Source organism: Chenopodium album, chromosome 20, assembly GCF_948465745.1.
Source record: "Chenopodium album chromosome 20, dcCheAlbu1.1, whole genome shotgun sequence".
Lineage (NCBI taxonomy): Eukaryota > Viridiplantae > Streptophyta > Magnoliopsida > Caryophyllales > Amaranthaceae > Chenopodium > Chenopodium album.
This window is the reverse complement of record NC_137853.1, coordinates 1,352,000-1,379,912: the sequence shown is the minus strand read 5'-3', so window position 1 is coordinate 1,379,912 and position 27,913 is coordinate 1,352,000. Positions and strand designations below refer to the sequence as shown.

General features: G+C 33.6%; 3 protein-coding genes and 1 pseudogene across 5 annotated transcripts; 2 read left to right on the top strand and 2 right to left on the bottom strand.

Moving 5' to 3' along the window:
* Positions 1-471: 471 nt before the first annotated feature.
* LOC145596652 (protein ENHANCED DISEASE RESISTANCE 2-like) lies at positions 472-13,050 on the top strand. Of its 3 annotated transcripts, none has more exons than XM_081652868.1 (21): positions 472-1,089; positions 1,796-1,870; positions 2,529-2,582; positions 3,133-3,270; positions 3,399-3,502; positions 5,087-5,151; positions 5,243-5,356; positions 5,441-5,481; positions 5,564-5,664; positions 6,266-6,361; positions 7,022-7,086; positions 7,182-7,253; positions 7,402-7,557; positions 8,940-9,172; positions 9,253-9,292; positions 9,388-9,641; positions 10,414-10,458; positions 10,541-10,681; positions 11,405-11,500; positions 11,596-11,697; positions 12,382-13,050. In XM_081652868.1, exons 1-21 carry the CDS (start codon positions 943-945, stop codon positions 12,490-12,492), a joined length of 2,250 nt encoding a protein of 749 aa, XP_081508994.1. In that variant the 5' UTR covers positions 472-942; the 3' UTR covers positions 12,493-13,050. The 3 variants fall into 3 exon arrangements, with proteins under 3 accessions (XP_081508994.1, XP_081508995.1, XP_081508996.1); XM_081652869.1 differs by having other exon boundaries at positions 473-1,089; positions 3,205-3,270; XM_081652870.1 differs by having other exon boundaries at positions 1,070-1,089; positions 2,529-3,073; positions 3,205-3,270.
* A 321-nt stretch (positions 13,051-13,371) lies between these two features.
* On the bottom strand, positions 13,372-16,477 carry LOC145597743 (monolignol oxidoreductase AtBBE-like 15 pseudogene; annotated as a pseudogene).
* Positions 16,478-16,729: 252 nt separating this feature from the next.
* LOC145597744 (protein LPA3-like) lies at positions 16,730-19,872 on the bottom strand. The gene is made up of 9 exons (XM_081653986.1): positions 19,734-19,872; positions 19,479-19,670; positions 18,768-18,815; positions 18,648-18,687; positions 18,427-18,527; positions 17,782-17,974; positions 17,587-17,685; positions 17,115-17,232; positions 16,730-16,990 (listed from the first exon to the last, which is right to left on the bottom strand). Exons 1-9 carry the CDS (start codon positions 19,788-19,790, stop codon positions 16,870-16,872), a joined length of 969 nt encoding a protein of 322 aa, XP_081510112.1. The 5' UTR covers positions 19,791-19,872; the 3' UTR covers positions 16,730-16,869.
* Positions 19,873-21,213: 1,341 nt separating this feature from the next.
* LOC145598495 (isoflavone reductase homolog) lies at positions 21,214-24,624 on the top strand. Its single transcript, XM_081654856.1, has 4 exons — positions 21,214-21,617; positions 23,262-23,502; positions 23,859-24,062; positions 24,295-24,624. Exons 1-4 carry the CDS (start codon positions 21,285-21,287, stop codon positions 24,453-24,455), a joined length of 939 nt encoding a protein of 312 aa, XP_081510982.1. The 5' UTR covers positions 21,214-21,284; the 3' UTR covers positions 24,456-24,624.
* Positions 24,625-27,913: the final 3,289 nt, after the last annotated feature.

The window sequence follows — 27,913 nt, the reverse complement described above, 5'->3', positions numbered from 1 at the left end:
AAGTGATTATATCATCCAGAAAGTGATTATAATATTTGAAAGTGTCAAATTTTGGGTCTACAATAATTTATTGTAGACCAGGTCCATACATGACCAATTAAAATCAATGTATTTCATTCTAATTTCCTTTCTATTTCTAGAAAAACATATATACGAAATTATCAATGAGCTCGACAAAACCCGAAAATAGGTGTATGACAAATTACAAGCTCAAATCCCTTCATCTCTTTGTAATTTCTTAATGCTATCCAATTTACTACCACTATTCCTCCAGTGTACACTTTTTTTTTTTTCTTTTAAATAATTTCATTTTCCACCATGCAATGTTCCTGGACATCACACACAGTCACATACTACACACAAAAGACAAAAAGCTACATTTTTTTCAAAACGCTCATTTTTTTTTTTTATACTTTGAATTTTATTATATATTTTTTTCCTTTTGTTGTTTTTTTTTTCATCAACAAAAAATTAAAATAATTAAAAAAAATATTGTGCAAACATAGATCTCGCGTACCTCTTCTTTCGTGCTCCTTCCCTCCTTCCTCTCTTTCTCTCTCCTCTCTCACGTCTTTCGCCATTTTTTCAACCTCGAATTTCAAACATTAAACCTTTCTTCTTCATCAATTTTTCTGCTTCAATCAATCAATTCTTCACCAATTTTTTCCTCAAATTCTTCCAATTTTTCTTTGATTATTCATGAGCAGAAGAATTTCGAATTCTTAAAAAAAATTGAACAAAAATCAATTACAATTTAATCATTTGAATGCTGATCGATTACGATAATTTTTTACTTTGATATGCTAATTTTGTGCTTTTTAGTAGCGATCAGACGATTTTTTTTCGATTTGATATAATTTCGCCGATTTTTGGCGGATTTTTAAATTTAATTTTTGCTTGATTTTTTTTCGTTTTTTTAATTAATTTTGGTGAAAGTGAGTGATGTCAACATCATCTAAGGTGGTGTATGAAGGATGGATGGTGAGAATTGGGAGGAGGAAAATCGGTCGATCTTTTATTCATATGAGATATTTTGTTCTTGAGCCTCGTCTTCTTGCTTATTATAAGAGAAAACCCCAAGATAATCAGGTATAAATTTAATTTTAAAATTTCTGTTCTTTTTATTATTTATTTATTTATTTATTTTTTTATGTTGTTACATTTTAAGTTTTGAGTAAGTTAGTTTGTTTTAATTTAATTTTTTGGGTTTTATGCAATTTTTGTTGAATTTATTTGTTGAATTGTGAAATTGGATGAAAAAGTGCTCGCATTAATTGTAGTATTCATGAATTAGAGGATATTGAGTGTGGTTTTAGTTGAATTTTGATTTATCAGAACTGATATCATGCCGAAATGATGACTGGTTTTGTTCGAATTTCGGTGAAAAATCGATTCAAAGTGGAAGAGTGGTTGGGAATAAGTTTAATGGATAAAGTTGGATTCTAAAGGAGTAGGATAGATGATTTTCTTTTGAGGGTTAGTGAAGTTTTTAGGCCCATCTTTTTGTTGAGAATCTTCATGTTAGAATCACATACTTGTTGGCTTCTTCTTGAATGAAAGGGCTTTAACCAAAATGTGTTATGTGGAAAATGGACAAAATTACGAGGACTCGAATAGATATTGATAGTGTATTGAGGGAATGATAAAATATTCTGTAGGGAGTTCGGCTATTGTTTTAGAAATTTTTGACGAGTACTATACTACTATAGTAACTTTCTGGCTGCCTTTATTCTTCCTCCAATGTTTAGGATTCATTATGTAGATTATTTTACTTGTTTCTTAATGCATTATATAGGTACCTGTCAAGACACTTGTTATTGATGGCAATTGTAGAGTGGAAGACCGAGGCTTGAAGACCCATCATGGACATGTGAGTTTTTTGTTTTCTTAGCCATTTATATTTTTATTTGTCGAAATCTGCACATTGTGGGAGTTTCTTTTGTCTTAAGATTTGGGGATTGAACTTTGCTCATGCTTGGAAAGTTGTGGATGGTCTTTAGAAACTTAGTGTTTTTGCATTCATCTGGATCCTATATTTTCTGTAAGATTTATATTTTAGGTTTGCATACATTTGGACTTCACAAATTTGGTCAATGGGGGACTCCTTATTCAGCATTTGATGGGAGTCATGACACTATTTATTGGAAATGTATCAAAGATGCATTAGAATTGATACAGATGTTTGGTATTACTGGAAAAAAAGCTTGGTTATTTGTGGGCTCCTTGTAGAACTATGGATATGATGTTTAGAAGTTATCACAATTTTAACTGTATGTAGGAAGAGGAACAAAAAATCACCTTTTTATAAGCTCCATAAACAAGTTCAGTGACTGATTGAGAGTCCTTTTTTGTGACTCATTCTCTTCAAGTGTCTGACCTCGTTGTCTGTTTGTCAATGACTACTTAGATTTATTTTAACACTCTGTGAATATGTTTTCTTTGTTTCAAAAAATTGTTTTGGTACTTCGTCTAAGATTCTCTACTTATGTGTGCTTATTATCATTGCATCTTTTTAATTGGTTATACAGATGGTGTACGTCTTATCCGTGTACAACAAGAAGGACAAATATCACCGCATTACGGTGTGTATCTTAGTCTTTTCAATACTTAGCTATTCTTCTAATTTTATGTTCCTTTGCACCTCTCATTTTCTGTTAAGAATTTGAATGCTTTATATTCTAGTCTTCTGGATTCTTTCTGCCCATGATGCTTGTGATGGATACAGATGGTGGTAGTTTAGTCTATGCAAAAGGTTAGCAGTATGGTCCTGGTTGGACTGACTACATGCTGTTCTACAAACTAATTTGCTAAATTGCCACATCAAAAACTTTTATTAGAGCTTAACCCTCCAAATGGTTTGTGGAAGCTACTTCTGAAAGGTTCAGTATCAGACATGTAAAGGAACTAATGAAGAAATAGCAATAATGCAAAACTTAGCGATCTGCGCCTACTCACGTATGATTTTTTCATAGATCTTGAGTTTCAGCCAGGTAGTGCAGTTGTTTAAATAATACACTGCAGCTAGCTGCTACAACTTCGAGGCACATCAAAATTTTGTTTAGATTTCCTTGCTGTAAGTAGTTCTAATGTGACTCGAATAGTGGTACCAGACTATGCTTGGTTATTATGCAGTGTCCTTCAATTGTCTCGCTGCTACAAAAAAAATTATGGAAAAGCTTAACCCGATGTGTCTTCGTGATAAAGTTGGCAGCATTCAACATCCAGGAAGCTTTAATCTGGAAAGAGAAGATAGAGCAAGTCATTGACCAGGTATTCTTTCTACAGACTTTGAATTTATATTTTCTTTGTCAATTGCATGCTGAATTTCTAGGGTAATATCTTTCTTTAAGTCTCAAATCTAGGATTCACTGATTTGTAATTTTGTATTCTATATGCAGCACCAGGAGTCTCAAGTTGGTAATGGCAACAAGTACATATCTTTTGAGTACAAAGCGGGCTCTGATTCCATGAGAAATGCTTCTTCCTCAGATCATGAAAGTCAGTAAGTGGCTTCTTGATTCATGTTTCTAATATAGTAATTTTTACTTTATTTTGATGATATTTTTTTGGGTGTCTTGTCTGTGGACTTGGATATTTGACCCCTTTTCAATGTTTTAGGCAGTAGGATTTTAACAGAGAAACCAAACAAAGTTAATTATCCTGATAATCATGTAAAAATATGTGATAGCCAACTGATCTTAAGAAAGGGAAAATTAGTAGGGATTTAGGGAACAGTATGCCAATCCTACTGGAAATCTACAATCTACAAGTAAAATCCCATATATTGCTCTTGTGGTATGAAACCATAAGAAAGGTAGTGCAACTTCTATGCTCTTGATACACCGTCACTAATCGCCCCACTGCAATTGTGATAAGTAATTTTCATAGCCTATCTTTTTCTGATCCAGAGCACTATTGGGCATGCTCCATCAGGACATTGGAACATCCATTCTTTCCTCTTAATATCAAATATTTTATCCTCAATAGACTCTCGTGAGGTGCAGGATCATCATTTGTGGTGGTGGTGATGATTGTATGATTTGACATTAGGTTGCAACATTATGTTTTAGGATATGTTGTTTCTAGTCTAGCCCCATGTTGTCCAGTGTCCAAGTGTTAAACTCGGCCTTTCAATAAAAGTATTGCATTATCTGGTCTTTAATGATGTGTCAGTATATCTATCCTTTGATTAAAAAAGTATCTATATCCTTATTTTTGATACGGGTAGAATATTGTTTTAAGGATTTTTTTACTGGAGACCGGAATCTTGTTGGATGTAGTATTTTTCATAGCCTATCTTTTTCTGATCCAGAGCACTATTGGGCATGCTCCATCAGGACATTGGAACATCCATTCTTTCCTCTTAATATCAAATATTTTATCCTCAATAGACTCTCGTAAGGTGCAGGATCATCATTTGTGGTGGTGGTGATGATTGTATGATTTGACATTAGGTTGCAACATTATGTTTTAGGATATGTTGTTTCTAGTCTAGCCCCATGTTGTCCGGTGTCCAAGTGTTAAACTCGGCCTTTCAATAAAAGTATTGCATTATCTGGTCTTTAATGATGTGTCAGTATATCTATCCTTTGATTAAAAAAGTATCTATATCCTTATTTTTGATACTGGTAGAATATTGTTTTAAGGATTTTTTTACTGGAGACCGGAATCTTGTTGGATGTAGTATTTTTCAGTTTAGAAAGTCTCAGCATCATCTTTCATTTTTTATTTCAATGGCCAGTTACTGTGGATATCTACTTGTATGCACTGGCACTGCCAATTATTTTTTTGAGCTCTAATTTGGGATTGTTGATAGCAATCCCCAAACTTCTAACTCCATGCACCTTAGGAGGTAGGCTATTATATCACAGTTGCTGACCAATTCATCTAGCCATACCATCCCTTCCTTTTCTTTGACAGAGAGGGTGGGGTAATACTATTGTAGGAAATTTGTATTTTTTTTTATCTGGTCAGAAGAAGATAAAATCTGCCTTTGAGATGGGATATTTATGTTGCTGAACACTCTGGTCCTTGTAATTGTGTATTTTGACTATTTTCTGAACACCCTGTTTTCTGAACTTTGCAGGCTTAGTGCCCAGGAAGATGAGGAGGATGGTTCTAATTTGTTGAGGAGAACAACAATTGGAAATGGTCAGTGCTCTTTTTCCCTTATAATTATTAAATGGCACTTGTGCTTATTCGGTCAGTAGCCTCAGTACTACCTGCTCTATTTATCTTCCAGGACCTCCAGAAGCTATATTGGATTGGACCCGTGAAATAGACTCTGATTTATCCCAAAGTACTAATACTCAAGTATTTTCTCGGAAGCATTGGCGTCTTCTTCAATGTCAAAATGGTACTTGTATTGTGATGTTGCTTAAAAAAAATTCTTCTTAACACAAAGCTGATGCCTGATAATATCTTATTTTAAAATTTGCAGGGCTTCGTATTTTTGAAGAGCTTTCTGAAGTTGATTACCTTGTATGTAAAGTTGTGTTGTTTAAAAGTATGATGGTGTACTTTTCTTTGTTATTTCTTTATTCAATTTTCCGCTTATATACAGCCGAGGAGTTGTAGCCGAGCAATGAGAGCTGTAGGAGTGGTTGAAGCTACCTGTGAAGAAATTTTTGAGCTTATAATGAGTATGGATGGGACAAGATTTGAGTATGTAACCAATCTCATCCATGAACTTTCATCATACCTCTGAAGTGCTTTTATATTCATGCCATGGGAAAATTTGCTTGGAGTTCTTCCCAAGCCTTTTTTCTCTCCCTCATGTGATGCAATTCTTATAGAACCCAATAGCCTACCCCAGAATGATTATAATTTTCTTTACTTACAACGCCCCCTAAATATTGATGCTTTGTAGTGGACTGAGCTTGTGATACGTTTTTTGTTTTTTTACATATTATTCTATGATGTGAAAAGGCTGTTATTTTCCTTCAAGTTATTTTTTTTATTTTTTATTTTTTATTTATTGTATAAGTTTCATTCCTGTTTTCTTTGCTCATCCATACCTCAGCTTCCATTTCATTTTCATGCTATTGCTTCTTTGATGAAAATGGATGCCTGACCTAACAGTTTGATCTGGGGCATGTGTAGATCTTATCAAGTATTGTTTTCTTTTGGGTTAGAGCTTCATGTGCATTTGGCTACTCCAATTGGAAATTTCTGGAGATTTGTGCTTGAGTTGACTTATCATTATTGCTGATTTTTACACTAATTTCTTATAGTCTGACGTAGTTTTACTTGTATGGTTTTCCAGATGGGATTGCTCTTTCCAGTATGGTAGTTTAGTTGAGGAGGTGGATGGGCATACTGCTATAATATATCATAGACTCCAGCTTGACTGGTTTTCAATGTAAGTTTTTCTCCTGTTGTATTTCTTTTTATAGTTCCTTATTATGCCTTTTGTTGTGATGATTATCATACTTGAGAAGGGAACTGGATAATCTAACATTCTAACTGTTCATTTTAAAGTACATATGATTCCTGTGCTTTAACATAGGTAGTGTACTTGGTAGGCATAGAAAAAAACTAATTTGATGTACTGAAGACTTGATTAGAATCTGCCTGAAAATTTAGTTTCTTTAACACAGTTTTTTAGCCCAAAACCAAAATGAACTTGTGAAAATGAACAAAAAAGGGATTTGATAGAAATGTGATCTAAAAGCCGATCTTAGCGGAACCCAAAGTTGCACAACCTGACTGATCAACTTGATAGGTTATTGGGGCGTTGAACATATTTACCTGAATATTCTGTCCAGTGCTTTGTTTGCATGGAAAGCAGTTCACTTTTTAAAAAATTGTCCCCAATTCGTGTTATCTCTTACACTAAACGAGATATGAGTTGCCTTGATGCTACAAAGACATCTTGATTAAAATTCTTATAAAGATGAATGTATTGCATTTGTGTATGGGAAGAAGAAATAAGATGAATTCTGCAGTTTTGCCACATTGATACAACATCTATGAAGTAGAACGTGCTGTAGATTTATGTAGCAATCTGTGATTTTTCCAGGTTTGTTTGGCCTCGTGACCTCTGCTATGTGCGCTATTGGCGACGTAATGATGACGGAAGTTATGGTCAGTTGTATTGTTTATAGCTTTCTTTCTTTCTTCACCTTCACACTCCTCTCTTTTCTTCCTTGACTGTATTATACTATTCTGTTATAATGCAGTTGTATTGTTCCGCTCAAGGGTGCATGAAAATTGTGGTCCGCAGCCAGGATTTGTGCGAGCCCATCTTGAAAGTAATTTCTAGATCTCTTCGTTAACTGGCTTTTTGTCGACTCAGTTTGATGCATTGTATAATTGAATTCTCTTTGCTTTCAAATACAATTACTGTTCACTTTGTTTTCCAATCACTGAAATAGGCAACTTTGTTTTACAATATTTCAGGTGGTGGATTCAACATCTCTCCTTTAAAACCCCGAAATGGAAAGCCCAGATCACAGGTGCAGCACCTTATGCAAATTGATCTAAAAGGATGGGGTGTGGGCTATGTCTCATCATTCCAGCAGCACTGCCTCCTACAAGTGCTAAACAGTGTTGCTGGTGAGCTCTTGTTGCCGATTCTTTTTATCAAGGGCTGGCTCAACTATTTTTGGGTCCTTGTGTAATTAACAGAAATTGTGCCCTTGAATTATATTTCCAAAGTTTTAAGAGAGATTATAAATTCTAGGTTTACTTTAATATAGAAAAACCTTTTCAAATCTCAAAAATAAAAGAAGCTCTTAGAAAAGCTTTCTTGATTCTTCCATTTATCAATAATGACCTTGATTTGAAATGGTAATTGGAGAGGTAATTCTAAGTGGGTGCAATTTAATGGTTTTGGCTATTATTTTAGAAAAATGGGAGTTTGATAATAATAATAAGAGTTACGGAGGCAGGAGACATTTCTTGAAAATGGAGACGCACCTCATATATTTGAGAACGAGGGAGTTGTAAATAATAATGCAAGGGGAAGTTAGATATTTAAGATTAAAATGGCTTGTTAGATTTACACCCTGTTTCCCAATTAGAGGTTAGCTGTTATCTTATTCTTATTGCCGGATGTATAGGTGGTTGTATACTTGTATTTAGTTGTTTGTGTAAAAGGGCTTGGTAAGTAACTCTTAGCTGCTTGCTAGTTTATTGGGTTAAATGACAATTAAAGATATTTAAGTAATATATTGGTGGGAGATTATAAAGGTTAGTTGATTTGGCAATGTCTAGGGTAGAATATTCTTTTCACCATTCCATACACAAACCTCTGTTCTAAATAAGCTCCTACAATCAGCTTTTTCATAATAAGCCTTTTGGGCTCAAACTTCTCTCTCAATCAAGCATTCCCATTGAAGGTTTGGAGTAGTCAAACCTTTCATTTTACCCCTAACTTCTCCCAACCAAATACCCCCTTAATGTTTTTATTATTAAAAGCCGTATTCATTTGGACTCGTGTTTTCCACCTGTGGCCTTTCTGAATTATTTTTTCAACAGCTAAGTATTTCTGTGCAGCATAACTCGTAATACCTCCATTCCTGAAAAATGTTCCCATTTGCCTTTTGCATTTTTTTTTAGTATCAATTTACTAAAATACGCTTTGTAAAAAATATTAATTAGTCGCTATGTTAAAACTAACACATTTAGATGATTGTAACAAGATCTATCCCACAATTGTTATTTCTTATATATTCACCGAGAGAGTTTTAGATTCCATTTGCATTTAAATTTTATAAAGATTTTGAATGGGAACAACATTAAATTACGGAGGTAATATTAAAAGATTAAATAAATAAGTGTTCAAGTTTGACAGTAGAGTCTATGACTGCATGCAGAACTGTATAGGACAATTATGGAGTCCCCCCTTTGTCAATTGGCCTGTCAAGAAGCTTTTGCCTCTTAATTCTTTAAAATGTGTCCATGTGATTAATTGTAATCTCTCATGATTCTGACAGGGTTGCGTGAATACTTTTCTCAAACTGATGAAAGGATCGCGACTCCCAGAATTCCAGTCATGGTCAACATGACCTCAGCATCCATGTCTTCTCGAAAGAACCAAAAATTTCAGGACTCATCTATTCATCCTAGTTTTTCCGATCCGAATATTGTTCCTAATAGAAACTCTGTCATGATGGATGAAGACTCTGATGAAGATGAGGATTTTCAAATACCTGAGTCAGACCAAGAGGTTTGTACAAGATTGCTCTCTAAACTCTTTTTATGGCTAGTTATCTAAAATTCTGTTTTTCTATATTGGCAATCTTGTAGGGTTACCGTTCTCCACCAGAGAATGAAGTCAAAATAGCAGGTGGGCATTGCTTTAATCATTTATCCTCCTTTGTTTTTATGACTGTAATACTTTTATCCCTGCATAGAGGTTAACAGCTCCCTTTATGTTTGAAGCTGTTGAAGAACCGACTGATCAGATTGACTTAACTATGTTTTCGGGAACTTTACGACGAGACGACAATGAAAATGCTCGCAATTGTTGGAGAATATCCGATGGAAACAACTTCAAAGTTCGCAGCAAGAATTTCTGTCGTGACAAATCAAAGGTCACAGCAGGGAAACCTATAATGGATCTTGTTGCAGTTGATTGGTTCAAAGATTCAAATCGGATGGACCATGTTGCTAGACGTCAAGGCTGTGCAGCACAGGTGAGATCTAAATTCTGTCTTTTCTCATTCCTTTTTTTGTGTTTATACAGAAGTAAATTTATTTTGTTATTAAAGCAAGAATCACATGAATTGACTTGATTCCATTTTGTTATTATCCGATTTAGAATTGAAGGGCTAGTATGGGTTTATGAGTGTATCACACTTGTTTTCTTTTGAATCGATCAACACAGCAAATTTTGGAAAATCTGTACTGATTGTGGCATCTGTGTTTGACACTATTCATTGCAACAGCTTGTGCACTTATGCAACTATAGCTTTGAAAATAATGTGCTAACATGATGATTTATTTTGGTGTTTGACATGTTCTGATCAGGGGTTTGTACTTTGGATTTTACTGCTGATCTGTATACACAAGCTTGTGTATAAGCAATGTTATCCCTGGAAATTAGTTAACTTGTTGCCTTTTTCTAAAGAGATAGCAAAGATCCTCTCTGTATTATAGATGATGTTGAGACTTCGGTCATTTGTTTCCCTATTTTTAAACCTACTTTACAAAGTTTTGAAGTGAATTTATGAAGCATACATCTTACAAATTCAAATGTTATAATGGGTATCTGGCCATATAAACTTCTCCTATCTTTTAAGTTTGTTTGGTGTTAAATATGTAATCTATTAATTTATTTTTAGGCGTGCTATCAATCCCATCTCTTAAACTATGCCTTAATTAGATGTTATAATATTTTGCCAGGGATTTATCTTGGTCCCTCATATAATGAGTATAATGAACCATTGATTGTCTTTCTGCTTGTAGGTTGCTGTGGAGAAAGGAATGTTTCCTTTAGTTATTAATTTTCAAGTGAGTTTTTTTCAACCACCCAACCCTTGATCTAACTTTACATACCTTGAATTAGAAAGGTTATTTACTCCATTTCCATCAGGTACCTGGTTCAACTCACTATAGTATGGTGTTCTATTTTGTGACAACAAAATTAATACCTGGGTCACTTCTGCAACGTTTTGTGGATGGCGATGATGAGTTCCGTAATACCCGGCTGAAGCTCATCCCTTCAGTTCCCAAGGTAACTTCAGACGTTCCTGTTGAGATTGTTTTCAAAATGCCTGCTAGAGTTTGGTTTTTAATAAGTTGATAAGTGAACTTGTCCTTTTCTTATTATGCGTTTTTTGTTACTTTTCCCATGAATTTTCATAGATATTATTTGGATATTATGCATAGAATTTGTCTCCTGCTTCTGTACTTCAGTTAATTCCATTACACCAGTTGTATTTTCAGCTGTCTGCTTGTCACTGCTTTTTCTGGTTTAATTTTCCCAAGAATAGGCAGGAAAAGATTTAAGCTGTTGATTAATTTCATATAGGCCAAGTTGACTGCCACTGCACAATTTATGCCTTGTTACCCCCCCCCCCCCCCTTCTCCCCAAATAATAGGTAAAATAAAGTTTCTTTTTTTTCTAATGTCGTTGTTAAGAAGTCACTGGTGTTGTTGGAGGGTATGTTATGTTCCCGTTTACTTATTTGTTAATTGTAAAGGCTGTGCACCATTTATGTTGCTGAACTTGTGTAGAGATAAAAAGGCTATATGTAAATATTTAATTGAATAGTTGGTCAAATTCTGCCCCTCTGTCAATAGAGATATCCCCAGTTTTGTAAGAATGTCAGGTTCCAGTTGTTGGCCTTGTTGCAATGTGAATCTCTGAGGCATTGTTATTTAATTACTGCTTATTTTAGCCTTTCTTCTTACTTCCATGTTCTGCATTTTCTAAGTGGGTAAATGCTTTATGCAGGGCTCTTGGATTGTTCGTCAGAGTGTTGGAAGCACTCCTTGTTTGTTAGGAAAAGCAGTTGACTGTAACTACATTCGAGGGCCAAACTACTTAGAGGTAAATCTTAAATTTGTTTGTGAATTTGAGATCGAATATTGATTCAAGTGTATTTGCATTGATTTTGGTCATCCTTTGCTGATTACCTTTTGTAGGTTGATGTAGATATTGGCTCTTCAACAGTAGCCAATGGAGTTTTGGGCCTTGTGATTGGGGTGATTACAACATTGGTGGTTGATATGGCTTTCCTTGTACAGGTATGGATTCCAAAAAAAACAAAAAAAAAAAAAAAAAAGTTGCTACAAAGTGGCAACTGATGGAGCCTAGAGTAAAGGCCCAAAACTAATGAGATTGTGGTCTTACAGAGCTACTGAGGAGTTTTTTGAAATTTTAATGAATGAATATATGAAATTTTATGATCAGGTGGAGATTTATTGCTTGATTAGAGAATCAGTTTTTTTCTAAATCCCGTCTTTCTCTTTTAACCCCCTTTTTAGGACTGAAATTGAGGTTATGTGACAGTGAATTGGTTTGCGGTTTAAGTTCTCATTTCTTGTGTAACTAATGAGATTGTGGTATAGACTTTAGAGAGTTCTCTTTTCTTTCGTACTCAAGGGAACTTTAGGCACCTTGCGGTTTAGTTGGATCTGGGATCTTTGTGTGCTGTGGAAATCCAATGAATGTGTTCCTTCTTATGTCCTAATTTTTTTAGTTACAGCACTTGCATTGCATTTACCATTGATTTTATATGGTTAGTTTGAAGCTGGTTATGAACCAAACTCAATTTATGGATGAGGCACTAGGTTGGAATCAAAATGGGAAAAATTATCTCAACCCTATATTTAGGGATCTGCACTGTTTAATTTGGGCAATTGCTCTCTTTTTCGCAAGCAAACTGCTTTGTTTGCAGGCTTATTGACTCCAAGCTGATGTGAATTCAGGCAAATACTGAAGAGGAGTTACCAGAGAGGTTGATTGGTGCTGTCCGTGTATCTCATATCGAATTGTCATCTGCAGTTGTGCCAGAGTTGCCAGATACACCTGCTGAATGAGCATTTATACAGCTGGCTGGTGTTCATGTGCATATATTTATCCGGAAGTACAGTCATTCTTTTTGGCTGATCATATTCATTCCTGTTGCAAAACAATACCAAGATTTACGCCATTTGGATTAGCTGAAGAACCAACCACCCAGAGCAGCTACACATTGTATATTTTTGGAGCAAGATGACAGCAAAATGTGCTAAATCTATCGGTGTTATACATTCCTAAGGTGTAAAGTCCTGCCATTTACTCAGCCTCCAGAATATGTTGAGGTTGTACAAGTTTATTGACGTGGCAGTTGATCTGTTTTATTCTTTTGATGTCTATGTATAACTCAGTTACATAATACAGAGTTTAGAAATTAGAATACCACAATCAACATCTATAGTGAATATCTTTCCCCCCTTTTTTCTTCTGTTTTTTTTTGCTGTTATAATGGAAAATCCTTGAGGCGTAAGTACATAGTGTAGAATATATATTTTTGTGCTCTTGAGGAAAATTCATGGTTTCAAGTGTGACTACACTCTCGTGATTATTGTTGGAATATACTTTTTCTTTTTTTAATACTTGCAACAACTTTCTTTGTTTTTTTTTTTTGCGGTATTTAAGAAAACAGGCTTTACATGATTCAATACAATTAAAATGAGGTTTAAATAAAGGTAATATTTGAGTGAACAACTTGTGAAAAAAAAAAAAATTTGAGAGAAAATATTCAATAAAGTAAAATGACTTGTAATTTTTAGTTTGTTGTAAGTCTGTTGAATGAACTATATCGGTGCGATACACGTGGGCCTGGTCCTGGGTCTAAGCCCATTTCTGTCTGGTATATAGCCAGCCCATTAGAAGCAAATGTTTCCATAATTAATCGTTTCAGTAATAATCTTACATAGAAAAAAGGAACACTTCGATCTATATATGTAGAGTTGAATTATATGAACAACAATAGAGTTGGTTTATTTAGCCTAGCTCTACCAAGGTTTACTCAGTCGAAACCCAAAAGAGAAACCGAGGCGGCAAGCACCATCGGAAAAACAGTATGATCTACATTGCAAGGATTGGAATGCTTTGTTCATGTCTGAAAAAGTTATCGGGATCAATCTTAGTCTTAACTTGAACCAATCTCTTGAAATTTCCCTTGAAGTATTTATAATACCAAACACTTGCTTTCTTAAAGCTTGTGTTCCCTAGCTCATTCATCCCTAAATCAAAGTCCCTATAATTTGCATATGCACTCCTAGGATTTTTACTGACATAAGGCTCCATGAACTTGTACAGCTTCCTAATCCATTTCATGTGCAGTTTTTCACTCTTTTTCCCGTCTTGCCAAATCGTAAGGTACTGGATCATATACACGGTACCCTTCCTCTGCGGGAAGGGAGTTGCGGATTCTGAGATTCTGTTCATCTTTCCACCAAAAGGAGTGAATATTATAGCACCACTATCTTGTTTCAGCCTTTTCAAAAGCTCTGTGATTGCACTTTCAGGAATTGGCTTTCGGACAAAATCAGACTTTGCTTTGAAGAAGGTCCTAAAATATGACTTTGCCTGAAGTAGAACATCAAGAGATGTACCATTTGGGTATCCACCCATGTACAACACCGATTCAATCCATGTGATTTCGAGACAATCCTTCCTTGAAACACCAAGTTCCGGAAACTTTCTTCCCATGATTTGAAGCAGTCTACTGGCTTTGCCAAGGAATAGACCTTGGTATTCTATTGTCACGTTTCTTTTGCCTTCTTCATTAGGATTTGTTGCCTGCATTGTGACTTTAACCAATAGATTGTCATCAAATTTATCACATACATGTTGCCATTTATCTAAGACCTTGATGTCATCTTCTTCCATGATTTTGTTGATCACGAAATAAGTCACAGTAGGTGGTACACGAACCAATTTGAGTTTCCAAGCAACAATGATCCCAAAACTTCCTCCTGCACCTCCACAGATAGCCCAAAAGAGATCTTCTCCCATGGATCTTCTATCAAGAACCCGCCCATTCACATCAATTATACGGGCATCAATGGCATTATCAGCTCCAAGGCCAAACTTTCTTAGCATGGATCCATATGCTCCTCCAGTAATATGCCCGCCCATGCCTAAACTGGTAAATATACCAGCAGGAAAGCCATGAACTCTGCTCTTTTCAGCAATTCTGTAATAAAATTCACCAACAGTGGCGCCTGCTTCAACCCATGCAGTTTGATCTTTGATATCAATGCTGATGTTTCGGAGTTTGGCTAGGTCTACAACTATAAAAGGGTGGTCAATTTCGGATGCAAAAGAGACACCCTCATAATCATGGCCTCCACTGCGGATCCTTAGGTGAATCCCGAGTTGTTTTGAGCATATAACAGCTGCTTGAATATGGGTTTCTTGTAAAGGGGTGAAAATAATCAAAGGTTTTTGGACTGAAGGCAACAAATACCTGAAGTTCATAATAGTAGAGTTTAAAACAGAAGTGAAGGAGGGATTTTTTGCAGTGAAAAATGTATTGGAGAACTGGATTCGAAGCTTGGAGTTTAGATTGAGGCATTGTTTAAAGGATTCATCAAGAGATTGTGAAGTTACAAAGGAAGAGGATAACAGAGTTGGAAGTAGTACTAGAGCAAGGATTGAGGCTTTCAGGTAAGACATCATATGAGATAATGGATTGCTTCTTATTGTTTTGCATGCAGAAAGTAGGAATACTTATAAACTCTGTAAGTAGTAGGTACAACTCACAAAGCAGGAAAACACAACATTTGCATGTAAGTAAATATTTCTTTTGTTCCAAAATAATTGTAATAATAGGACTTACATATATATATGCTAATGCGTAACTTTGACCAACATATTTAATAGTTTATTAATAAGAATTTTAAAAAATTGATATGTTAAAATACACATTAATACTAATCTTACAGCAATAACATCGAATAAAAATATTAGTAAAAGAATATTATCTTGACAAGAAGGGAATACAATATACACAAGATTGCACCAAGTCAGTCATATAAGTAAACAACTTTTGCAAAACACCTATAAAATTAAGGGGGGATTTAAAAAATTTAATTTAATAGAATAGATTTATAAAATATATTAATAGAAGGCAACGGACTAATTTAGGAGCAAAAGTAAAGATTTGTTTTTTTTTTTTTTTATTTATTGTTTTTTTATATTGAGCCCGTTGTGTACAACTAGTCAGTAGTCCTTGTGTACAGTTGTACAAATGAAAGACAAAGCCTCAAAATAAACAGAGGAGAAAACTGCCCTAACTAACAAATGAGGCCAAGCGAGCTTATATCTTGTTACTCCCTTTGTCCCGTGAAAAAAGTAGAAAACTATTTCCTGAAGTACCTCACACAAAATGAAAAACGAGGCAAGTAAAATAAAACGGAGGAAGCAGTTCGTTTCACTGTATGATTTGACAAGCAAGTCAACTACACAATTAATTACGCTCTTTCACCTCCCAATAATTCTTAAGAGAAAAATGCTGTCATTAGTGAGTTGGTGCAATAGTTTTAGCATTGATTGGCTTACTAATTAATTTTTTTTAAAAAAATATCAATGTCAGGAGAAAGACTACGACAGCGAGCCTACTTTTTATCTTATAAACATGCTAAAATTATATAGTAAAATGAAACGAAATTATTGAAATATCCTATAATGAGTCATAAAGTGTCATAAAATTCAAGGTTTAGTTGCACAAGCTATCACCTAAGTCAACCAATTCTGAGTCACTCTCAAGTCTCAACATCCAGTTTCATGTAGTCATCGTCATAGTGATCTTGGCACACTGCCTTTACCTACGTGGATCTTTGAAATTTGGCTATTGCTTTTCCTAGCTACAACAAGAGGCTGGTATGTCAAATATATCTAGAGGTGAGCAAATCTAGCCGGGCCTATTCAACTGTACTCGATTCGGACTGCTATTAGGGTCTGGATGGTAGCCGGACCCTATGATTAGGCTACTTGTAAGAATGTTAGGGGCCGACATGAGTACATGACCCTAATAAAAAGATCCAAAGCAGAGTTCCGAGCTATAAACATATTACAATTTAGAACTCAGAATGGCCCAGCCCACGCCCTATGATCAGCTTGATCACTACAAGAGTGACCACCTAATAACTGTAGTAACTAAAAAGACAATAAGAGAAATGAGGTTCCAAATATCAATAACAAGGGCTCAATGAATCAATTTAACAATGGATAGTTAAGTTGAACACCAGAACACAGCATCTCAAACATACAAGACCGAACTAATGAACAGAATAACAACAAACCATATATGGAAGAAATATGCTTACAATTATTGAGTTAATTATTATTTTATGATTTTTATGTACCTGGGATTTACGATCAGAAGATACAATATACAAGATACTTGGAAGCAGCCATGAAGATCAAGCTGGTTGAAGGATGTCTAAGGCGACTTCCTTCAGGGATGGCATAGTTTCTCGTTGATGTACACATATATACTTGTTTCCAGTTCTTCTAAGAACCTGCCAAGGCCCAGGATAACACCTGCAGTATTGTATCTTTTTAGTGATAATTGATAGAAGATACAAAAAGGCTGGCTTCTTAGAAAATTCAGATTTATGTAAATATCTGCAACTGAGCAGCTAAAATGCAACTTTTGGCAACAGACCTGAAAAGAGTTCCACCATTTCGTCCTTTAAAATTATGAATGTAATACACGGTTTCCATTTTTGGCAACAATGTCTTGGTAAGTGCGGCCAACTTTGGGTAAAAGAATGACGGGTAGTCTGGATCCCCTTTTGTAAAGGACAACAATTTCATACATTATGATATTACATATTTACACAGGAAGTCAAAATTAACATGAAATACAAACTCTAATGTTGCTTGGTTTGCCAATACCAAACAACTGCACGTACAACTTCCCATTTTATAGAGGAACTTCCTTACTAATTGCAGCTTTCCAACCAAAAAATTTTTGGTCACATTCAAGGAAATTCTTTGAGTATTACAACTACATGGGATGTGAGATTCTCATGTCAAACCAAATGGCCACTAAGAGAAAAAGGAATTACAAGCACTTAACTCAGGCGAAGCATGCACAGACTACTCAAAGTAATGTTCATGTGAATAAAGGATACATCCAGATCTTATTCGATCCAGTTCCCCATTGAAAATAATCAATTTTCTTGAATTGTTGGCAACTGCTTCTTTATAAAGTTCTTCCACAACAAGCATTTCTTCAATAAAATAAAAAAATAAAAAAAAAAAACAAATAAAAACACATTAGGATTAGATCAACATCACTAAAAGGAGGAATGTGATACAGAATCTACCATTCACATTGAAGTATGGGTATGCAACCAAGAAAAGCTCATCTTCTGGTCGTACGCGGTCTGCCATTTTGATTTTTGTGCCAAAACCAAAATCCTCAAAAAAGGATGGCTTAGTCAAGTAATCCAATTTCAATGTAACTCCCTCAAAAACTGAAGTTCTCGCAAACTTTACTTCACTGGCTTCTGGGAAAAACTGAAATAACAAAAGCAAAACTTTAATTAGTTGAATTTAAAGAATAACTTAAGGACTCCATTATACACAATAAAAAAACTTCCATATTATAGGCCATAGGGCTGAGACTCAGCAGATTTGATTGTCTCAATTTTATCAATATTCTCTTTTCACACCAGAATCCACAAGTTTCAATTCTCTAAGAACTTCAACTCTGAAGAGTATTCAATATGGGGAAAAGGAATATTTTTTTAGTTGATTACCATTAAATTACACAACACTCAGTGTACATAGTAGCTCGATAATTTTGAACATTTTCACAATCAAATAAATCGGGTAACACAAAATTTGAACATTCTTAGAAAATTGGGATATTTGTAAAATGAAGTATGCACATTGAAAAATCATGCAAAACAGACTCCAATTATTATAAGAAAAGGAGAATACATATAATTATCCAGAAACATTCATACTATCCTGGTCCGGGTAGCTTTTTCTGGAGCTACAAGGCGGTCACAGAATTCACGAATCAACTGCATGCTCTCAGTCATTTCATTACCACCTTCACCATCACCTGATCCAGGGATCAAAGAACCATACATTCATACCAGCTAATCAGTTCAGAGTAATCGATAGACTTAAGGACAGGAAATGCGGGATAAGTGATATTTCAGACAAAGCATGTATGTCGAACCTGGCACTGACTGTAATCCAGAGGTTGGGAACTCAATCTCCTGCATAACATGTCTGTTAGACACAACACTATAACTGCTAGTGCTGATAAACCAAAGTGAAATTAGAAACCACGACTAACCATCAACTGTATATTGTCCTTCATTGCTAATTCAGTGGCTTCCTTCGCCTGTCAATTCACAACACACAATGACACAAGTAGTCAGCCAGTAAGACAGTGAAGTGAGAATCAGAAACTTGGTTTGCAAAACGATTAGAATTGATTTTACTGGTAAGCGCGTGGATAAAAATACAAGTAGAAGATTTTAGAGCCTACTCATGAGTAACTGCACTCTAATTTCTTTTGATTACAGGCCTCTAAGGTGAATGATAACGAAAATCGCAGTTATATAAGGTACATTGGCAGTTCAGCTTTCCAATGTCCATTCTTTCTTCATATTTAGAACTTCAATATTATTTCATTGATTCCAAGTTTCCAACAAACACTCAAGATTTAAAATAGGAGAAAATCCAAGTTCATCTCCGTTTTGTTTATCACGGAGATTAAATGGGACAAAATAGCTCATTGCTACAATAGTAATGTTTATACAATTGTAATTTCTCTGAAACCTAAATATCAACAGATTGTATCAACTAACCCAACAATACACCAACAAGTAGTACAAAATACTTCGTATATAACAAGTTTAGTCACCACAATCGCATCGACAAATTCGACAGATTGTCGTATACAATACACCCGTTGTATAAAAGTTTTGGCCTAAAACGAAGAAATCAAATTAAATTTTAAATTCATGGACAATAATAACTGAAAAAAGGGGAGAATAATTACTTGACGAAGAAGCTCAGAATAATCAGTTGGAAAGGAAGCGTCAGAAACTGAGACATTTGAAGCATAAGTAACAAATCTTGAGTGATATTTACTTCTTGTCAGCTTCAATTTTGTAGTTCCAAGATTCCAACTCAATTTCAAAGCTCTATTTTTGCAAATGTTGTCAACCTCAAATAACCGGCAATTTCCAACCTAATTAACAATTTCAGAATTATATTCATTGAAAAAAAAAATAGAAAAAAAAAATTAACTTACTTTAGGTGACGAGAGAGATGGAATTGCCGTCGGAATTTTGGCGCCGGAAAACGGCATTTTGTTTACCAAGGAAAAAAAAAAGAGAGGAAGCTAAACGAAAACGGTAAACATTATCTGTTTCTTTTTAAAAAAAAAAAAAAAAAAAAAAAAAAAAATTGATATTTGTAGGTTGGGTAATCAACTAATCATAGACTACATAGTTGGGTTGGGCCGGTCCACCACATGCCGTAATAACTAATAAGGCTGTTATGGGCCAAAAAATCATGTTGTGCCGATCTTTTATAAAATGAGCTAATGCATTATCTAATTTATCATCTACTCGTATAGTCGTATGTACCAGTTTTCGCATATAGGACATTTTTAAAAACGAAGGGAGTATTAGTATTGTATCGTATTTTGTATTTTTATTTTTGGGAACTATAGTAGTGAAAATTAACCAGTTAGCTAGTATTCTGGGTGCCAAATTTCAATACGATGCTCACGTAAGGTTCGTATCCAATCTATGTAACGGGCTTATGTTAGATCAGGCGGCATGTCGGTCCAATCTATGCCCTTCTTTCGTTGTATATGACTTTAGAAATATATACTAAATCCCTAATCATGTTAAATGGTTGGGAATTGATAAGTAATTAATGAAGGTATGAGTAGATCTTTAAAATAATATTTCCAATTGAATTAACAAGATCTCAATTATTATTATATCAATATTTATAATAATAATTTTTTTTTTATAGCAATAGTTATTAAAACCAACTTTAAAAGTCAAAATATAAAGGATAAAAAATACTCCCTCCATCCCCGAATGATAGTCCATTATGGGCAAAAATCACGGGAATTAAGAAACTGAAATAAAAGTAGTAAAAATACATTGAAAAGATAAATTTACATTGGGTATGTAAAATAGTAGAGAGAGAAAGTAATAAAAGTACATTGAAAAACAAAATTTACATGGGAAAGTTAAATTTGCACAAATATTGTTGTAATTGGAGGAAATTTTGATAAAAAAATTGATATTAATGGTACTTAAAAAAAGCAAATGGGACTATCAATTTGGGACTAAAAATAGGCCATAAGGGACTATCATTTGGGGACGGAGGGAGTAATAGAGATTAAATTTGTCATGCCTTATTTCATTATGGACTACATATATCAATAATATCATTGTCAATAGATATTTTCTAACAATAGTTTGGTGCCCTTTTATCTTATAACCACTCAAAAGTTACACTTGGAGTGTTTTTTTTTTTTGACGGAGTGTTAAGTAACTTCCACCAAACATTTTTTATTTTTTGTAAATATTAATTTAGACTGCTACCTACTAAGCTAAGGCCACATTTCTAAGTTGTACAGTAACTTCTAGCTACTCTACCAAACATTATGTCAATTTCGTAAAGTAACCTTTTTTTCAAACACACTACAGTGCAACGCTAGAAAATAAGAGGCTATATATAAAAATCCTCACCTTATAGTCTTAGGCCACAAATTATTAGTATAAATATAACTCAAAATTTTTATTACAAAAAAGTTGTAAGGTATTATTATTCGAGAAAAATGGCAAAGACAACTAAGGTGCTTGTTGTAGGAGGGACAGGGTACATAGGCAAGAGGATTGTGAAGGCATGCTTAGCACAAGGCCATCAAACTTATGTGCTCCTTAGGAGGGAAATTGGTCTAGATATTGACAAGCTCCAGATGCTTCTCTCCTTTAAGATGGAGGGTGCTCGCCTCGTCGAGGGCTCGTTCGAAGATCATCACAGCCTTGTCGAGGCGGTGAAGCTTGTCGACGTCGTGATCTCAACTATGTCTGGTGTTCACTTTAGAAGCCATAACCTTTTGTTACAACTCAAACTTGTTGAGGCCATTAAGGAGGCTGGAAATATCAAGGTATATATGTTCTGCTATAACAATATATTTATTTTTTTTATAGTACATATATGCATGATATCGAGAGATTAACTTGAATTTGCCCCATGATCCCTCTATCTAATAATAAATATTACTGAAATAAAACATTGTTGATATCATCTCATCTCATCTCCTCAAAATTATCTACTTGTCACTTTCTTATAAAAAAATTTTCCACCTAAAACCCTTGATGATATTATTTTCTTAAGATACTTTTTTTTTTTTGTTGAAAGGATTTCTTTTGGTGTGTGTGTGATGCTTGGTAAACAAGGTAAGTGAATTCTTTCAACAACTTTAATCTAGAAAATCATAGTATAGTAAATTGAATAGCTAACAGTATTCATTTCTTTTGACTTAAAGATCTATCATTCCCTCTCCTCAATTCCTTAATACTAATATTCAAACATCCAGAAATTTCCTGATTCAAATTGTATTCCTTTTTAGAAATCTCCTTCCAATGAATTCATGACAAAATTGAAAGATTCATTGTATATACGAGTTCTACACTATAATTTTTTTGTTAAAACCGTGCATCGGACGGGGATAATCTAACCTATACTAGTATATTTAAAAGATTCTCTTGAGAACGTCCACGTGTCACATAAACCCCAATTACTATGCCACGTCACCCACTCAACTACTCCCTCCATCTCCAAAATTACAGTCCTATTTCTAGTATTTATTCCTCACATAATAAAGAGAAGTAGGAATATAATTTAGGGACGGAGAGAGTACTCATTATGCCACATGGCTAAGATTTGAACACAACTTCTAATTTTAGAACTAAGTGTCTTATTACCAAGCTATGTGATTTTTTATACAATCTATTGAATACAAAATATTAATACTTTGTATGTAATAAATGACAATATAAACAACAAAATTTATTACAAGAAATTGAATCATGAATTACAATGTATATTAAATTATTAATTGATCAGTTCCATATAATAATCCGATCCGAACATCGTTCGGGCCAAAAAAAAAAAAAAACTACCAGTAGTTTTATAATTATATATTGAGTAAGATTTTTTAAAAATTAATTTTATACGTTGGTCACACAATTCACGACTTGGATGGGACTAGAGTACTAGACGACAATGTTATGGATAAGTTTGTTTGGAACGTGCAATTACTACTACCACGTATTGTCTTCAATGAGTATATATATAACATGAGGTCATTGTTTTCTTAACAGGTCCTTTTCTTTTTTTTTTAAACCTCATGACCTCATGTTGATTCGATTATCAACGAACACTTAATTAATATCGTCATTTATGACTAGAGTAATGATTAACTTACACTTCTTCTTCTATTATGAATAAATTGGGTTTAGAATATGGAAAAAAGCTAAGTTAGATAGGAATCACATGGTTACCCCATGAATAATAAAAGAAGATTAATGATTTGGTGCAAACAATTTATAAAACCATACTAACCGTATTTTGCCATAAATTTTCAAGCTAATCACCTATGGTACGCATTTATGCCTTTATGGTGCAAATAAATTTACTAATTTGTCCGGTTTGTAATAATAACATAAGTTGCATAAAAAAGAAAGCATAAGTTTGTAATATAATTAACAATAGTTATGGTGCATGTATATGTACATGTATATTGCAGCGTTTTTTGCCATCAGAGTTTGGTATGGACCCAGCAAAAATGGGAAATGCACTTGAGCCAGGAAGAGTTACGTTTGATGAGAAGATGATTGTGAGAAAAGCAATTGAAGATGCTCAAATTCCATTTACTTATGTAATTGCTAATTGTTTTGGTGGTTACTTTGTTGGCAACCTTTCTCAAATGACCTCTCTTCTCCCTCCTAAGGAAGATGTTGTACTCTATGGGGATGGAAATGTCAAAGGTACCTTTCGATTCAAACTCGATCTCTCTCCATATGTCCAAAGTCATTATTCACGAAAATTTTATATTTTGGCTCAAACTGTCCACCTTATTCGTTCATGAAAAATAAGTATTATTACATCATATATACTAAAGCTCAATTCAAAACTTTAATAAGTTCAAAAAAGTCTATTTCGAAAAATAATAGTTCTGCTAAGTGTGGAAAGATACATCGAGTGAATAAAATATACCCTTAATATAAATTTTATAAAGATATTATTGAGGAATAATGCATGTATGAATAAATGTTTTATACTACGTAATTATGTTTGTCTAGAATGCACTTAAATTTTAAGTACGTGAACAACGTTGCAACAGCATGTTTCATGGACGAGGATGATGTTGCAACATATGCTGTGAAGACCATAGACGATCCTCGTGCAGTAAACAAAACAATTAACATCAGGCCTCCAGAAAATATATTGTCTCAAAGAGAATTGGTTCAAATGTGGGAGAAGCTCACAGGAAAGGACCTCAACAAGCACACCATCTCTGCTCAGGATTTTCTTGCCCCTATGAAAGGTACGATTTTCAATTTTACTCCCCCGACCAAAATAATTATCACATATACTACCTCCGTTAAATATTAGCTGCAACTTTAGCGTATTATTTGTGAGATATATAAAATATTCTAAAGTTGCAACTAATACTTAAATGAAGGTAGTACTCATATTGTAGAATATATAGATTAGTCGCCTATGTAATTAAAAGCATTTGTAGGTAATTGCATATGATTAAAATTATTGTGTTTCAGATGCTGAATTAGCACACCAAGTGGGAATAGGACATTTTTACCACATTTTCTATGAAGGATGCCTTACTAATTTTGAGGTAAAAGATGACGAAGAAGCTTCAAAACTCTATCCGGAGGTTGAATACACTCGGATGTATAATTACTTAAAACGCTACTTGTGAGGGGGAAAAAATGTAAAAATTAAAGATTTTCTAAGCTGTCCTTGTCTTTTGATTGTCTAATTTGTTTTCCTTGAATTATATCTTTAATTTGTACTTGTTTTTTTACATGAAATAAGATAATCTAGTCTTACTGTAATAAGACATGATATGGTAATGTATAATTTAATAATAAAAATAAAAATTAAAAAAACATTTATCAAAATAAAATTTGTTATATTTGTCTCATCGTGTACTTTTGGATATGTAATTTCATAAGTTCCGATCTAGTTTGATTTCATTTTATTTTGACAAAGATAAGTAACAAACTTAATACTCTTCTTTTCCATCTTTGACACTTATAGAATTTATATAATTTTTTTTTGTTTAACTTTTTATTTTTAACCTTTGTTTGGCCTATATCTATTATCTATATATAAACTGAAATGAATATATTAATTGAAAGGAAATTATCGTAAAGAAAGAATTTTTTTTTTTTTAATAAAAAAAAGAAGTATGTAGTAGCTTAGTTTTTCTTCAACAATCACTTTTGTATACACCCTGTTTTCAGTAATTTATTGTACATCGAGTTTACTTTTGTTAAATTTAGTGTCACTTTTGTCAAATTTATCAATGAAGCATAAATAACTCTAATATATGTCAGAGTAACTTTTGCGCGTTTCAGTGTAACTTTTGCGCATTTTATTGTCACTTTATAACGGATGTTAACATCTGTTTTATTTAAAAGTTTGTGCTTCCTCAATGACTTACGCTTACCGACTAACATGTGCGCACCGTCTACTAAACTGGCCCAATTAATCCTGACTCGGGGACGTGGCACGTGATTTTTACCGAATATTATGGCCGGCAATTGCATGAGTGAATAATCATGCCATGATTTGATGTAAAGAGATCAAAATAAACATTCACCTTTCTTACTTTACAATTTTAACTGTTTGATTCATCCATATATCCCAAATGCCTTACTATTAACCTATTATGTGACATTGTTAAGTAGGAGCATTTTACATACCAAAGTTTATTGGTCATTTTCAATGAAACTTTAAATTTCAATAGTATAATTTGTGTAAATTGGAAACATAGTTATAGTACCATTAAAGTTTTGATTGTAACATTAGATATCACTGGACCTGCCAATTTGGGTCAATGAGTCGGTTTGGGTCGTTTGATTCAAGTGATTTGGATCATTTCCGCTATTACAAATAAAATATGATAATTGAGTCGAATCGGCTCGATTTTGGATCGTTTGGGTCAAGTCGGGTTGGATTTAAAGTCTCCCTCATAACTCAAGTTTGGAATCGAATAGAAACGGGTTACTAGGTTGGATCAAGAATTAATAGGTCTAGATAGCACATTAATACCATCAAAATTGACATTTTTTCTAGTAGTAAAACTAGAGTTTTAGATTTGGAATTTCAATATACTAATGTGATACTAATAGTTCCACTAAGACTCCACTAATACTATATAGTATATACACTTCTCTAATGGTACACAAATTATACCATTTAAATTTAAAATTTCACAGAAAATGACCAAAATACCCCGGCCAAGCATCCCTCCCCTATTACCTCTTGCTCCCCTCGCAACTCGTCATCAATGCATGGCAGACTCTTGTTTTCTTCGCCGTTTTTCTCTCTACATGTTTTCTTTTTTCTTTTTTATTTATTGTTTGTTTTATTTTCTTTCTTCCTTTTGTTGTTTTGTAGTCTTAGCACAATTGAGTTTTTTGTCCCTTGTTGGGAAAACCTATTGTTTATGGATTATTACATGTGGAATTACATTATTATATCAAGTAATGTGGTAATGATTAAAAGTGATGATTACTCTTACAATTAGATATGATGGGGTCAAGTATTTATAATATAAGACCTTATTTAAAACATCTGCAATAATGCTTTGGTTTATATATATGCTTGATTGTCAATACATAACATTAACCGAGGATTATATCTAAATGACTAAATTATAACATTGAATAGTTGGAAGTATTGGAATTATACATTGAGACTAATCCAAAAACACTTAACATGAACAAGTTTGTTACGCGTGTAAATTTACCCAAAAAAAAGAACAAAGTCAATTAAAATTGCATGCAAAAGTCAATCAATATTGCAAATATTATGAAACAAGGGATATAACTAGGCTAAAATCCTAACGGTTTACTTTCTTAATAAAGAAGAATTGAAGTAAACATTTAGGAACAACGTCAACAAAAATGTACATAGAGCGAGCAAACATTTAACCGTACTGAGCTAAACTTGTTTTCACTTATTTACGAAAAAAATGATCGAAAAAAATAATAATTTAAAGACAAGCCAAGCTCAGGCTCATCAAGATAACGTTCGTCCTCACAAAGTATGAGCATTCAGCAACATGCTCAGCTTTAGAAGGTTACTTAAAGACATTGGATTATACGTAGTGTTATTTCCTAAATATATGGCATACCCAAAGGTGCATTGACAACAACATACATGTGGCCAAATTTATAAAATTGTCAATCAATCTAGGAAGGGAGCATGAGACAATAATTGGCCAAGCTTATCGACTTCCAGGCATAGTACCTGTGATCAATTCATACGTACCAAATTGTTACTTTAGTTGGTTAATTAAAGTATTGAACCATACAGAATTACGGAGTACTAAGAATTTGAGATCAAATTCCGTTCACATATCATTGTCATAGCCGGCTCTCACTACACCACCCCAAAAAAAAAAAAAAAAAAAAAAAAAAAACTTCTTAATTAAGGCTGCATTTAAAATTAGTTAGCAAGGGTGGTTAATTTTATCAAGTGACCAAATTGGTTTCATGAATTATGACACTGTCGGTCAGTTAATAATTATTAAAAAAAAAAACCCTTCACTAATTAATTTCTATTAATTCTATTCAAAAAAAATTAATTTCTATTAATTAAATCAGACTTTGTCTTCGCTACATCGATAACAATATTTAGTTCTCTGAATCTTGTACAATATCCAAGCAACATCACCGTTGAATCCATGTATATACATACACAACTTTATATATTATGCTGTCAGTATCTCTCAAGATTACGATTCCCAACCCTAATTATTGTCAAATAATTATTAATTAATACAAGTATTTTTATTAATATTGTAATGTAAAGTACAAAGGTTAGATGAAGTCCTTACAAACTTATTAGTGTTTAATTATTCTAACAATAATTTTTTGATTTTTTGGTCTATATATCTTCATGAACATCACATAATTGGCCCCTCAATCTTATAATCTTCGATTGACTATTAATCCATTATCCATTTATTCTTCATGATATATTGTAAATTTGTAATGTCAACAAATATATGTATTTATGGAACTTTAATTTTCAACAATTATATTTAGTTTTCCTCATCTCGTTGCGAAAAATTTATCATCTTTATTTCTTGTAGCAACTTATCTATACAAATTATGTTACCAGGATATATTCTACTCACTCCGT